This window comes from Dermacentor andersoni, chromosome 5 (assembly GCF_023375885.2).
Source record: "Dermacentor andersoni chromosome 5, qqDerAnde1_hic_scaffold, whole genome shotgun sequence".
NCBI lineage: Eukaryota > Metazoa > Arthropoda > Arachnida > Ixodida > Ixodidae > Dermacentor > Dermacentor andersoni.
The window spans coordinates 4,157,105-4,171,200 of NC_092818.1; the positions used below are offsets into that span (position 1 = coordinate 4,157,105).

The following is a 14,096-nucleotide window of genomic DNA, read 5'->3' on the forward strand; positions in this document are numbered from 1 at the left end:
GTTACGCCTAAATTTACCCCAATTTGTTATCTTAACAGTACGTTCAGGAGTGTGTGTTGGTTGTACCTGCAGTTCAGTAGCTAGAATGTAATGGTCGCTGCCTGGGTTCTTCACGAGATTGCTCCAAGAGTGTCGACCTACCCCTCTGACCATCGTGAGGTCAGGGCACGTGTCTCTGCTTATGCTGTTGCCTAATCGTGTTGGTTGATCTTGTTCTGTGGCAGAGTCATGCGATGGAACGCAAGAGCCTGAGCAAGCCGGCGTGCTTTTGGTGTTTTTGTTTGATAACCCCAGGCCGGGTGCGGTGCATTGAAGTCACCTACAATGACCATCTGTTTAGCCACTTTGCATAGATGTGCAAAAAGATGTCCAAACTCATGCTTCCTCGCATTAGGTGCACTGTAGGCATTAAGCGCAAACAGGCTGCTATGGGAGCGAGAGCACGGGACCAATTCGAGAAGTACGTGCAGTATGGTGAGGTTTCGAGGGTGTGTTTGATAACGGTCGAATGTTTGGACACTAATGTGGCTGTGAGGTGTGGTGTGTTGCTATTTATTGTGTCGGTGTATGTGTTGTAGCCGGGAAGTGTAAGAGTACAATGCACTTCCTGCAACACTATTACATCGGGGGGATGGGGCTGTGTGGCGATGAATCGCGTAAGAGATCCGCGTTTCTGGTGGTAGCCCCTGCAATTCTATTGCCACACGCTTAGGAGTTGGGGGCTAGCGTGTGTCCTTTTACAGTTTCTGGCCATGATCAAGTATTATTTGTGTGTGTTTTGTACTCGGGGGGCTGTCCGGGTGGCGGCTCATCGGCCTGGGAGGTGCCGAGAAGTAAGTGTTCCGGGCCCAGTGAGGCGGGTTTTCGGACTGGTAGCAGTAATCGGGCACGACGAAGGTAAGGATGTGATCTTTGTGTTTCATGTGAAGGAAACAGGGAGCGTTTGGATGAAGAGGGAGAGATTGAAAGTTAGCCGAGTGCAGCCGCTATTTGTTCTTTAATATTGGCCACTATCTGCTGGACAGCGGGTTGCAGGGCCTGTTGTATTAGCTGTTGGAGTGGAGCTGTGACTGCAGCCATAATGACCTCCTTCATTTTTTGCATTTCTGCCTTCATTATGGCAACCAATTCTGTCTTTAGAGAGCTGACCATATCGTTCAGTGCCTGTGTCACGACACACGATCTGCCCGGGTTCATGAACAAGGGAGGGCTCGAGGCACCCTTCGTTAGACGCTACGCAGCGTGGTGGTGACGAACGATGACTGACCCCCAAGCAGCTGTGCTCACTGGTGTTTATTGGTGTGGTGACCAATGTTGCCTAACTGAGCCTGGCAGACCACCGAGCCTGGCGGGCCAACGAAGATTGTGCCCGAGGGGGCGTCACATGCTTGCTACACCCCCTCACCCCCAGTTAGTTTGTCACCAACAAAAAACTTCTAAGTTCAATGTACGAGGCCCTGCTTCCGTCCTAGCCGGGTCGACAGTGCCTGCTACCCAAGCGAGTAACGGTCTGGTGGCCTCCGCCGTCGAGTACTCTGCCTGGGCACCGGTGTTGACGGGCCGGGTGTGGCAACGCTGGGTGCTGCCTGAGCCGGCCTCGCTCCATCCGGAGGGTTCGCAGTGCTCGGCCTTGTGAGTGGTGATGGGCTCGACACCGGCCCAACAGGCGCTGCACCACTGGCAACGCTTGCCGCCTCCGAGGGAGGCGGTGCTTCGCTGGAAGCGACTGGTGCTGCCGCTAGTCCTCCTGCGGGCTGGAACTCGGAAGTGGCAGTCGAGGGTGCTGGCCAGGTCCCGAGGCAAGGCCTAACATGGTCGGTGTGTCTGTGCCACGTGACCCCTTCTGGCATGCGGACGAGCAGCAATGAGGCACTGGCCTGAGACACCACCTGTCCGGCAGACCAGGGTGGGCCAGGACGGAAGTTCCTGGCGAAAACAGGAGCTCCCGACTCTGGCAAAGCCCGGGACGGCACCCTTGGTCAGCAGCCAGCTTCTGCTTCAGCTGCTTAAGGAGCACCGTGGATTGAAGGTCCGGATGCAAGACGTCCAAGGGTGTCTTGGCCATTCGACCCAGCAGGAGCTCACAGGGGGCATGGCCAATGACATCGTGGGGCGTGGTCCGGTACTGAAACAGTATCCGGGCAATCTGCGTCCAGAAATCCTGTCTGGCTCTTCTTGAGCTTGTCCTTGATGGTTTGCACCACCCGCTTGGCTACACCATTTGAAGCAGGGTGGTACGGCGGAACCATCATCTGGCAGATTCTGTTCTTCGTCAGCCAGGCCAGGTACTCTGTGCTGGTAAAAGCAGGGCCATTGTCCAACACGATGACGTCCGGCAACCCCTGGACGGCGAAGACCTGTCGTAGCGCCGCAATGGTTGCACCTGCTGATGGAGTGGTGACAGGTAGAACCTTCACCCATTTCGAAAAGGCGTCCACCCAAAAAGGGTCCCCCAAAATTCACATATAGGCGGGACCAGGGTCTCTGTGGGAACGGCCAGAGGGTGATTTCCACACGACGTGAGGCCCGCTGATTCTCCTGGCAGATTTGGCAGCTCTGCACCATGTGAGCAATGTCCTGGTGCAGGCCAGGCGACCAAACATGAGACCACGCCATCATCTTAGTCTTTTGCACACCAGGATGGCCCACGTGCAGCAACTGCAGAACCCTGGACTGGAGACATTGTGGGATCACCACCCTAGAACCCCACAGTAGGCAGCCGTGCTGCAAGCTCAGCTCAGCGGCCTTGTGGCTATAGGCCTGCTGAACCAATTCCTCGCCACAGGACACTGCCTTGACCACCTGAGACAAGACTGGGTCCCGGCTGGTCGCTATGATACCGCAGATCTGGGGAGCACCTCCGGGTACGCGTGCTCCAGCATGAACACTTTAGCAGGTTCTGGAACAGCATCAGGCACCTCTGGCAGGGGCAGGTGGCTCAGGGCATCAACAGGTTCCAGGTCCTTTCCCGGACGGTAAACCAGCTGGTAACTGTAAGCTGCCAGCCGCAAGGTCCAGCGTACCACTCGAGGTGATGTCTGCACAGAAGCTGCCTTGCCAGGCCCCAGCAGCTCCAACAGTGGCTTGTGGTCCGTGACCACCGCGAACTTCCGGCCCAACAGATACTGGTGGAAGCGTTTACACCCAACATGAGGGCCAAACTTTCGTTGTCCAGCTGGCTGTAATGCTGCTCTGCAGTATGAAGCCGACGAGAAGAAAACAACACAGGGCGTTCCTGGCCATCATTGTCTCGGTGCGCCAGGAGGGCTCCCATGCCATATGGCGATGCATCTACAGTCAGCACGACAGGCTTGGCAGGATCGAAGTGCACCAGCTTTAGAGCCTTGGTGATTAGCTCCTTGCTGCACTAGAAGGCCTGGTCCTGCTCCTTCTTCCAAACCCATTGCTGACCTTCTCGAAGCAGAAGATGGAGCGGTTGTAGATGCTCCGACAGGTTCGGCAGGAAACTCCTGTAGAAGTTGAGGCCAAGGTAGCTCTGAAGCTCCTTGTTCTCAGGTTTAAGCATCTTGAGCACAGCATCTACTTTGCGGGAAGCCGGGGCTAGGCCAGTCTGGGAAAAGACATGTCCCAAGTACTCAACACTGGGGGCCAGGAAAATGCACTTTTCCAGCTTGAGCTTAAGACCGGCATCCTGCAGTCAGCCAGGACGTTGTGCAGGTTCTGCAGGTGGTCCCCGTCGTCGCTGCCAGTAACTAGGATGTCATGCAAGTACACCGCCACGTGCCTCATGCCCCTGAAGAGGTTGTCCATCTCTCTCTGAAATATGGCTGGGGCTGAGGCCACGCCAATGGGTAAGCATGTGTACTGGATGAGTCCCAAAGTTGTCAATATGATGACATACTTCCGGGAGGCATCCTGGAGCACGAACTGCTGGTAAGCACCTCTGAGGTCGAGCTTGGTGAACTTCTGTCCACCGGACAACGCTGACCAGAGATCTTCAATTCGCGGCAAGGGGCACTTCTCGACGGTAGCAACGGTGTTGATGGTAACCTTGAAATCCCCACAGATCCTGACACTGCCATCTCACTTGAGGACTGGTATGATGGGAGCGGCCGATTCAGACGTATTGACGGCCAGCAGGATTCCTTCTCGCTGTAACCGTTGCAGCTCCTGAGTGACCCCGTCCTTCAGGGGGAACGGCAGTGGGCGAGGCTTGAAAAATTGTGGCCGGGCTACCTCAGGTACATAGATGCCAGCCATCGTGTTGGCGAATGTGCCCACCCCTGGCTGGAACAGGGACTTGAACTCGGTCAGGAGACTGGGAACGTCTTTCACTGCATGCAGGCTGGCTTCCTGGTACTCTGGCAGACGAACGCCCAGTGCGCGAATCCAGTTTCGGCCCAGCAGTGTTGGTGATGACCCCTTGGTTAAGTAAAGGGGAAGGGTTGCCTCGCTGTCGCCAAAGCGAACGCTGACCTGTGCCTGACCCTGGACCTGGGAGAGCTGCCCAGAGTAGCTGCGCAGCATCGTGCCCGAAGCCTCAACGGACACGCCAGGGAAGGTACGCTCGAACCGTTTCCCAGCCATGACAGACATGCTGGCCCCCGTGTCCAGCTCTATGGAAACGAGGTGCCCGCAGATTTCAACGGTCAGCATGTACGGCAGCACAGACGGCGGAACAAAGCCTGTGTTCCACATGTTGAAAATCGGCGGGTCATCAGCCGCGACGTGGAGCCTGGCCGCGGAAGAACTCGGGCCTGCTGCCGCACACCCCCGCCGCGTACCCTTGCGATGGCTGCCCTGGCCGTGGGCTTGTGTGGTACCTGAGCTTGAACCAGGCTGCTGCTGCTGTTTGCTGTTCGTCCTCCCCCTTCGGCATACCCGTGCCAGCTGCCCAGTTTTCTCGCACGTGAAGCATTAAGCTTCAGAGAGCTGGCACTGTGAGGGGGAGTGGTCACCACCACAGCGACCGCAGGTACTGCCCTTTGTTGCCAACTTCTTGACCGCCGCTTCCGCCGACAATGAGCCAGTCGCATGGGCAATCTCGCCGGCATCCTTGGCGGCAGGTTCCATTGCCAGTGCTGCCTTCACGGCGGCGTCCAGCGAGGGGTCGGGAAGCTCCAGGAGTCACGGTTCATGGCGGGGTTGTTGATGCCGCAGACGAAACGGTCACGGAGCAGCGAGTCCAGTTGGTCCCCGAAAGTGCAGGCACTCGCTAACCCTCGTAGCGCAGCAATGAACTGCCCGAGGGTCTCTCCTTCCCGGCGGCTCCGTTTGTTGAAGCAAAAACGCTTCATTAGTGTGGACGGTGCTGGGTTGAAATGCGAGCGCAGTATAGCGAGCAGCTGACCCAGCGTCTTAACATGGGGCGTGGCTGGCTTGAGAAAGTCGAGCAAGAGACTGAAGACGTGGGTCCCGCAGCTGGCCAGGAAAAGTCCCGCTGTTTGGCCTCGGGTGTGTCGTTAGCCCGGAAGAACGTGTGGACTTGTTCCTCGTAAATTGGCCAGGAGGACCCATCTTTCTCGAACAGCTCCAGCCTTCCGTACAGCGGCATGGCGGCAGCAATGGGGGGTGGTGTTTCGCCGCTTGAGGCGCCGTGAGACGATCCGTGGGTACTCGTCGCCAGTGTCATAATCCACCCGGGTTCGTGAACAAGGGAGGGCTCGAGGCACCCTCCGTTAGACAGATGCTCCGCAGCGTGGTGGCGACGAACGATGACTTACCCCCAAGCAGCTGTGCTCGCCGTTGTTTATTGGTGCAGTGACCAATGTTGCCTAACTGAGCCGGGCAGATCACCAAGCCTGGTGGGCCAACGAAGATTATGTCCGAGGGGGCGTCACGCGCTTGCTACAGCCTGTTGTGTACAGTAGTCGGGTGTGCAAGATGTTTGTGCAGAGTCATTAAGATGCGGCTCATTGTCAGTCATCATGGGTTGCGGTGTGGGTTTGGGCTTAGAGTGTTGTGTGATTGAAGGGGTGTGGGGATGTGGAGAGGGGGATAGAAGTGGGAACTGCGCTGCCCAGCTTACCGCCTGCTTTTTCTTAGCAGATCCATTTCCTTTATGGCCACGGTCCCTCCAATGGCCGCTGGTGGGAGTCCAGCCCTTGGAGCGGCCCTTGGAGCGACTCCGGTCAGTTTGGCGACGATCCCCGGGTGATCCGTGAGTGCGGCTGCGTCCTCTAGTCCAGGGGTTCGCCGCAGAGCTCCCCGGTGTTGTTGCCGCTTGGGTCATATTTTGCTGTGCGCTCTGCTGAGTTGTCGTCTCAGGCTGGCCTTGCACTGGTCTGGGTGGGAAGTGCTGGTCCTTATGCTTGTTTTTTTTTTACGACGCACGCGCAATTCATTGTGTGGCGGCAGTTGACGCGATGGACAGCGAGGGTCAGTAGCAGGATGAGCGCCGTTTCAGTGAATACATTAAGGTGTGCACTCATGTTCCTTCGGTGGGTTTGAGATGCCGCACGCCGGGCAACGGGGTTTGTCGGGCATGGGGCAGACGTCCGCGCGATGGCCTATCGACAAGCACAAGCTGCACACCTGCTGGCATGGTCGGTATACGTGGCAGGGGAGTTCTGCTCCGTACATACGGATGTAGTAAGGTAAATGGGTTCTGGAGAATGTGACCAGGGCCGTATTCATAGGTCCCATCATGCGAGCGTGTAAGACAGGGGCTTCTGAGCATCGGAGGTTTTCTAGCATCGTCGTCGTAGTGGTGTTCGGCTCAAGGCCTGAGACTACACCCTTGCAGGAGTTCTCTGGGGGGGCTTATGTACGCTTGAACAGCGGGTTGAGTGAGGCCCATGGAGATGAATTGAACTTTCTGCAGCCATGCTGCGAGGTTCTCGTCCGGTGTGCTGAGCAGCACAAGGTTTTGCTCAGTTCAGATGTGAATAATGGGTTCGTTGAGCACGGTGCTGTCCAGCCCTGCTGCTATGCCAATGGCTCGGTTAACAGAAGGATGAGGCCACGCATTGAGGTTCAGGCCGTCTCTCGGGCGGAACACAATATTGTAGTCGTCGACAGGCAGTGGCGGGAGTTGCGTGTTCATCTTGCGGGGTGCTTCAGGTGCTAGAGGAGGCGGCAGGTTCGCAGTAGCTTCTGCTAAGCATTTCTTTTTCCGAGCCGCGAGAAACCAGTTGGTGTCCTCCTCGGCCTGACCGAACGAAGCGTCGGCGTCCATCGTGGCAGGGGAGCGGGTGCCGTCGGTCTCCATCTGAGCGGACTAAATTGGCGTGGGAAAGGAGGCGCGCCCACGTCTAGGCTGGCGAGGGGAAGCGCAGGTAAGGCTCAGCGCGTGGCCTTGGTGGTGCAAAACTTCTAAAGCCAATAAAATTTCATTAAGATATCTCAACAAACAAGAAAGTTGTTATCCGAGGGTAGCCTCCCCCTTTAATAATAGGAGAGCGTACTATACATTTAGAACGACAGAAAGCTGAGCTAGTTGGTAAGGATTCATTATGCAAAAAAGGTGAGGCATGCAGACAGGACACAAGAGAAGTGGACAACACGGAATGCCGACTGTCAACTGAAGGGAGCACTGAGGCGAAAAAAGAAAGAAGACACAAAACTCATCTGCGCAAGCTCAGTAATGGTATCACCACGTGTCAGTCGGGTACAAGTGTCGGTCTACTTGAGAGATAACTGTTAAGGGACTTAATCTCTTCCTTATGTAAGGTAATCGAAGGCTGACTCACACACGCACTTCCACCGTTATAGATATGCCATGCCTCTACCATAAGATGCGTATTTTTCTCCTTATGTCTGTACAATATTGTGCATTCATCTAACTTTGGCGTGCAGTTACAATCTTGGCAATGCAGGGAAAGATTAGAAGGTGATCCACTGGTTAATTGCCTTTTATGCTCCATTAGCCTCTGATTGATACACCGCCCCGTTTGCCCTACGTAGAACTGGCCACAGCTAAGGGGAATTTTATAAACCTCATCCATACGACAGTCAGTAAACCTGTTGTTCTTATTGTGCTTCACTGGACAAATATCTGTTCTTTTTTTGCCTTTTAACTGCTCCTTTTTCCTCTGCACGGCAGCGCATATCTTACCTAGCTTATTGGGAACAGTGAAAGCAACATTAACATCACATCTACTTGCAACTTTTTTAAGCCTGTGCGATCCTCAAAAGAGCTCGATTATCTTTGTTCGCGCTGAATGTGTACATGTCTGTGAATATGCGAGTCAAAAAAGTGCTTGCGTGTGGTTCCCTGTTTATTATTTTTTTGTTTTCATTTTTACCGAAATTTAAACGTGTTGTATGATGTTTCGAGGGTGTATATATAGCGACAAGAACTTGAAATAAATCTATTGTTGAAAGTTAGCACTGTGTGTGTCAGATGTGCCTTTCTGTTGTCCTTGTTCAGCTTGCACTACAACAAAATAAGGCATAATTCAGGCTTGACACTTCAGCAAGCAACCGGAGGCTGACTCTAAGTGGCATTTTAAATGGTTCAATGATTTATGCACTGTGCTGATTTATTGCAACATTCATTGGGTGAGGCCGTGGATAAACACATCAGTGGAGATAGAGGAAGGTTCTGTGGCACTCTGGAAAGGCTGGTCCCCTTGGTCAGCACCTGTGATCATATTTGCAGCACCAGTGTCACATTGCCATGAAAATGTTGCACTTCCAGGGTGTCTACCAACCGGGAAAACCGGGAAAACCGGGAATTCTCAGGGAATTTGAACAGTCTGGAAAAACTCAGGGAAAACTCAGGGAATTTGTGCTTCTATCAGGGAAAATTAGCTGTAACTTTATTGAAAGGGAATGAAAGTCGTGGTAATACTGGCTCCAGTAACAGAGGAATCGCAACGAATCGTCATTGACGCCGTGTCATCGGCAGGATGTATTGCCAGAGTAGTTAATGACCGATTTTTTAGACGTCCGATTTTTCGGACATGCCCGATAATTTGCACGGCTTTGCGGCACCACCACGTACTCCATATAGTCAATGTATATTGCCCTGACTGCAGGTCAGAAATGGCATTAATCAAAGCCGCCACTGCCGCTATTTTGATTATCTCGCCGCCTCGAACCGGCACGCTCGCACGCAGATCCGCTGGCAGCCGTAACCACCACCGCGGCAACGTTAGGCCTAGCTGCTTCTATGTTCGCTATTAAGCTTCTTGCCGTGCGATGCCGTGTTTTTCATTGAAAGAATTTGTCGCTGTCAGCAATGGCACCGACTCTGCCTTTGTAATCCTCGCGATTGGCTTTAAAGCTCGCAGAGCACAGCTCGTTGCGTAATGCCAGTCTCCGAAAGTTAGCTTCGCCTCAGTACAGTATTGTTAGGCGGTGAAGCACAAGCGTGGGAAGGGGCAATTGTCACGGGCCACAGTATGTATTCCTTAATTATACACACGCGCACCCCCATCTCCTATCACAGTACGAGCACCGATATGCCTAGTAAGTGTACTGGCAGGTCTTAAGAGCTTTTTCGGGCGTGCCTGGGTCAATTTCAGCCTTTAAGGGTAGTTAAAGACAGGCATTCATTACTTTTGGACTGCCCGATTTTCGATGTTTTTGCGGCCCCTAGGGAATCAGAAAAATCGGACGTTGACTGTACAACTGACCAAGAGGATGCTTCAAATGATCCATGTCGTGAAAGCGTGGTAGAAGGAGGATCAGAACAGAAAGGACCGACGCACTGAGGAATTAAATTAACGGGAACGGAAGCGTGCTGCCGCCTTTTTGAAGAAGCTTGAGCTAAAAAAATCCAAGTGTTGGTAGACGCCGAGATGCAGATGTCCCTCATCCAAACCAAAATAAACTGTTTTAAGCAGTGAAACCCAACACTGAGATGTTGTGTACGGGCTGAGAGTATGTCAGGACAGTTGAGGTTGACTTCCCAGCTGCTGAGAGAGAACCTTAGTTGTGACAAAGTTCAGGCCTCATACAGATGAGCTTGCTATCAGTTGATAGAAATAGCTCATATTAAAAAAATATTTACTTATGTATGCATCTCCTTTTCATGAAAACGTTCGACTCAATTTGGAATGGGTTTTACCATTTCTTTCGCTGTGCATTTTACTAACACCTTCCTTCTGTTTTCTTTTTAAATAAAATAGATATTACTCCTTACTATTCAAACTGGATTAAGTCATTTTTTTTTTTCAGCATGCTTACTAGAGAGTGACAGCATCAGACAACGTGGTATCAGCCTGTCTTGACGTAAAACAAAGTTCTGGCTCATTCAGGGAATTTTGCAAAGGTGCTCAGGGAAAACCTGGAAAACTCAGGGAATTTGGAAATGTCAACTTGGTAGACACCCTGACTTTGCAATATCAGCTCAACTTGACAACAATTTTTAGGTCATGCTCCCTTTATTTGGTTTGGAGATTTTTGCGAACACACAAGCCTTCATTATTCTACTCGGTAAGCACACAGATGAGATTAAGGTGCCTCGTCTGCAGACATCGGTCACCTCTTCATTTACGTTTATTTTCTTTTTCAAGCATCTTGGGTGCGCCTGCCACATACGACAGCAGGAACATTGCCCTTGCACGCTTTTGCATCACACAAAGAGCTTCGAAAGCGAAAGAATCTTCCAAATTCTGCAGAAAACTGAAAAGAATATGGTAATATACCTTAATGAATTTCATTTTTTTAACAGTGAAGTTGCATTTAGGTGGAATTAAAAATTGTAGTGCAGAGGACATTTTAGTGTGCAGAAATTAATTTGGAGTAGTAAATTAAGTTTACCTGCTGCATTGAGATTCGTAGAGCAAGCGTTGGTGTGTGTGCGTGCGTGCGTGGGCATGCAACTGTTTCTTGCAGAAGTGGGAATGTGCAGTTTTGCTGTGCACTCACACTGTTTTCATGTGACGTTTGTAGCAGGTGGTGTGCAACCTGGTGGGGGGCAGCCCCCGGCCGGCCCTGCGTATCCAGGGGGCACCGTTTCTGCCTGCTCCCCGCCTTATCACAGTCGCCCAGCAGGGACCCCCAGCCACAGCCACGCCCATGCTGCTGGCCACACAGCCCACCGTTGTCCTCGGTCAGTAACCAACACCCTCAGTGGGACCTCACTTCAAGCAGCACCACTATGTTAAATAAGCCTAATGAGAACAAGGCTAACTGTATATTATTCGGGGCAAAATGCATACATGTGCATTAATATGTGGGGAGGCTGACTCGTCACTTATAAAGGTGCAATATAAAGAACAACAAGCTCGGCACAGTCCTTTTTGTGAAGTCTGTCTGGGCTTCCTTTGCAGCATCCTGCTTTCTTTTGCAGAAAAGTTTAAAATTGAGTCGTTTGGTACATTTTGAGAATTACAGTGCAAAATGACTGGACAAGAACACAAGGCACAGACTGATCACTTGCAGGTTAGCCTGTAGGGTCAGGTGCATGACAATGTTTCCTTTATGTGCTTCCAGTTGCCAACAGATTCAGCCTTGCCCTGCAGTTAACTAGCCTCCTAGTTAGCCCCAATGCAGTCAACAGCCAGTTATTCGGAGAGCCCCGTGGCACTGCCACTAGCCCTGTAGACTTAAAGTACAGTCGAATCTTGTTAATTCAAACACGCTTAATTTGAACTTCCTGTTTATTCGAACTGACGCTGGGGTCCCGTCAAAGTTCTGTGTAGTCCAATGGGCAAAAATGCCCAGTAATTCGCAAGCGCAAGCATTTACAACAGTTAATATAACATACCGCACTCCGACAATGCTCTCAGCAGCACACCAAATCATGCGGCGGTGCCTCCAACCATCATTGCTCTGACCCCACCATACAGGAAAAGCTTAGGGGAGAGCCGTCAATGCCACGCGTGAAGAAAAAAAAAAAAACTGTGGCGGAAATTTCACCCTCTTTCAAATAGTGTAGCCAGGCCGCCGTTTCTGCGTCGCGCCGTGATGCCCCGACACACTAGTGGCAAAACGCGTGCTGCGGGTTGGATTGGTTCTGGGTCAATTTTTTACAGCTTGCTGCAGCAGCAAGCTGCAAACTGGTGTCATGCGGACCCACCCAACCACTCTATTCGTACTCGTGTCTGGTTCGGTCGGACTGCTTGTTTCATGCTATCATCTGCATGCGTCAGCTCTTGCTCGTGTTTGTTTTGGTTGGTTTGGTTTGGTCTCGTTCACGCTTGTTGTTTTACAGTGATGAATCTAAACTGAGACGTCCCAATGGAAAGGTTGTTTGCAACAGTGCGCTATATCCGATTCTATACGACAAGAGAGGCCACGAATACAAGGATGCAAAGGCAACACCCAGTACTTCATTCTCCTTGTATTTTAACGCAATACTGTTTAGAAGCCCGTGTCACAGAAAGTCTGCGCCGGCATCGGATGTCATTTCGGCAAAAAGATTTTTGAGCCACTTATACCCAGGCCATCCAGTGATGCAAGAAATTTACTGAACTAATTGAATTTCTCAAGCTAAGATACGTAGAAAAATCTTAAACTACGACATACATGCAACCTACAGACATGATAGCTCTCGGATTGTAATTGACTGTAAGATAAAACAATTGTGTTGCACGAAAACTCAAAGAAACCACTTTTCCAATATTTCCACAATTCACAGACCGACCACGGCGTCCGCCATTTGTGCACGCCGGGGTGTCTCGGGGGCCACGGAGCGGGGGGCCCCCGGTTCCTTGCAATAGCTGGCGCTCGCCCCCCGCTGCATCGCGGCCCACGCAAGAGGCTGTGTTTCTACCCCAAAGTCCGCCTTCATGCATAGCATTTGCGGCCAACATTTCCCGGCGAACATTACGGCCTTGTACGCTCCAGTTGCTGGGAAGCATGAGACGCAGTCAGGGATCTTTGGATGCTACTCTTAAAGGCGAAGCTTAAGGATCCTCTAAATTTTGAACACAGCGACGCTGCAACAGACAGGAGCGCACCAACATGATTATGATCAGCGGCAACAACTTCGTCATCTTGATAAGACATGACTCACGTTATGAACGCAGGATGAAGAACGTAAGCTTCATCAATACGTCTTTTTGGGCGGGTTGGTTCATCTTGAAACATATGGGTAATAGAGCGAACAGACGACCACATGAAGAGAGACACGTACACACAAGCGCTGACTAACAACTGGTTTTATTGGCAAGGATAGCACACCTTATATATGCCAGAGTGAAACAAGGGAAATGAAGGAGAAAAACGTGTCAAAGGTGATAGCATGCCAACAACGCAAGCGCAATACAGCCAACCAAGTGTAACAAAATGCAAACAATTATTTTTCTTTTTCTTTGCAATCTGAGTCCCCGAGAGCCGCATCCAGAAGATCAAATTCAGCATCAAAGAGAGTAAGGGAAGGGGTGCTGAAGCACTTGCTACCAAATTTTCTAATGTGGTAGGCTTTTAAACTGATTGCTCTTTCCTAAAACCGTTGTTTCTTTCAACTAGGCCACACAATCCGTACACTTGCTAACGTGCGCAACTAAATGTGTGTATTTATCATCCAGTTTCTCAGTTTTTGAGCGTGTTCCCCCCAACAATCATTGACACAGCAACCAGTTTCGCCGACGTAAAACATCCCGCATGACATGGGAATGCAACAAAGCACTCCAATGGAACATTTAACTAATGGCTGTTGGTGTGTCTTCTGGCATCCACGTTTTCTGGCGTTACAGGTACGTGGATACAACTTTCCCAGCTTACTTGGGGCAGAGAAACAAATTGGTAAGCCGTGCCTGCTACTTTCCACCGTCTTAAGATTGTGGGAAAGTTTATGGATGTAAGGGAACACCTCAGGCTTAGGTGCTTTCCGTTGATCCTCAGCCGTTGTACTTCTCGATCCACACTAGAATTTTTGGAGGAGGGTTTCTGAAACGGCAGTCAAGACTGAGACGGCGAACCCTGCAGCCAAAAGACAGCTTGCCTGATTATTAAAACTGGGCTTAATCTGATGTGGGCATGATTTCTAGAGAGCCGATGCCATACACAACACCGCTATTCCTCTCTTGTCTTGGAGTATGCTGAGTGAAAGGGCAGCAACAATCAGTGCCATCCATCAAGCTGGCGAAAAAGCAAATCTGCTTCCCTCCCGCCCTTCCTCGCAACCATGCTCCCCTCACGCTCCCTCGCAACTCACTCACCTTTGACGCTCACCACGCGCGCACCTGCCTGGCGCCAGCTTAGCCCGCTCCCTGAAGTTTCGTTTTCTACCATTATTG

At 51.6% G+C, this 14,096-nt stretch overlaps 1 protein-coding gene across 3 annotated transcripts in view; it reads left to right on the top strand.

Annotated features, from left to right (window-relative positions):
• The window catches only part of LOC126529909 (nuclear factor related to kappa-B-binding protein), a 437,784-nt gene that overhangs the window by 365,272 nt on the left and 58,416 nt on the right, over nt 1-14,096 (top strand). For all 3 annotated transcript variants that reach the window (XM_055070097.2, XM_055070098.2, XM_050177360.3), the window contains one exon: nt 10,804-10,963. In XM_055070097.2, coding sequence (XP_054926072.1) covers nt 10,804-10,963 — 160 coding nt within the window. The remainder of the gene's footprint in view (nt 1-10,803; nt 10,964-14,096) is intronic.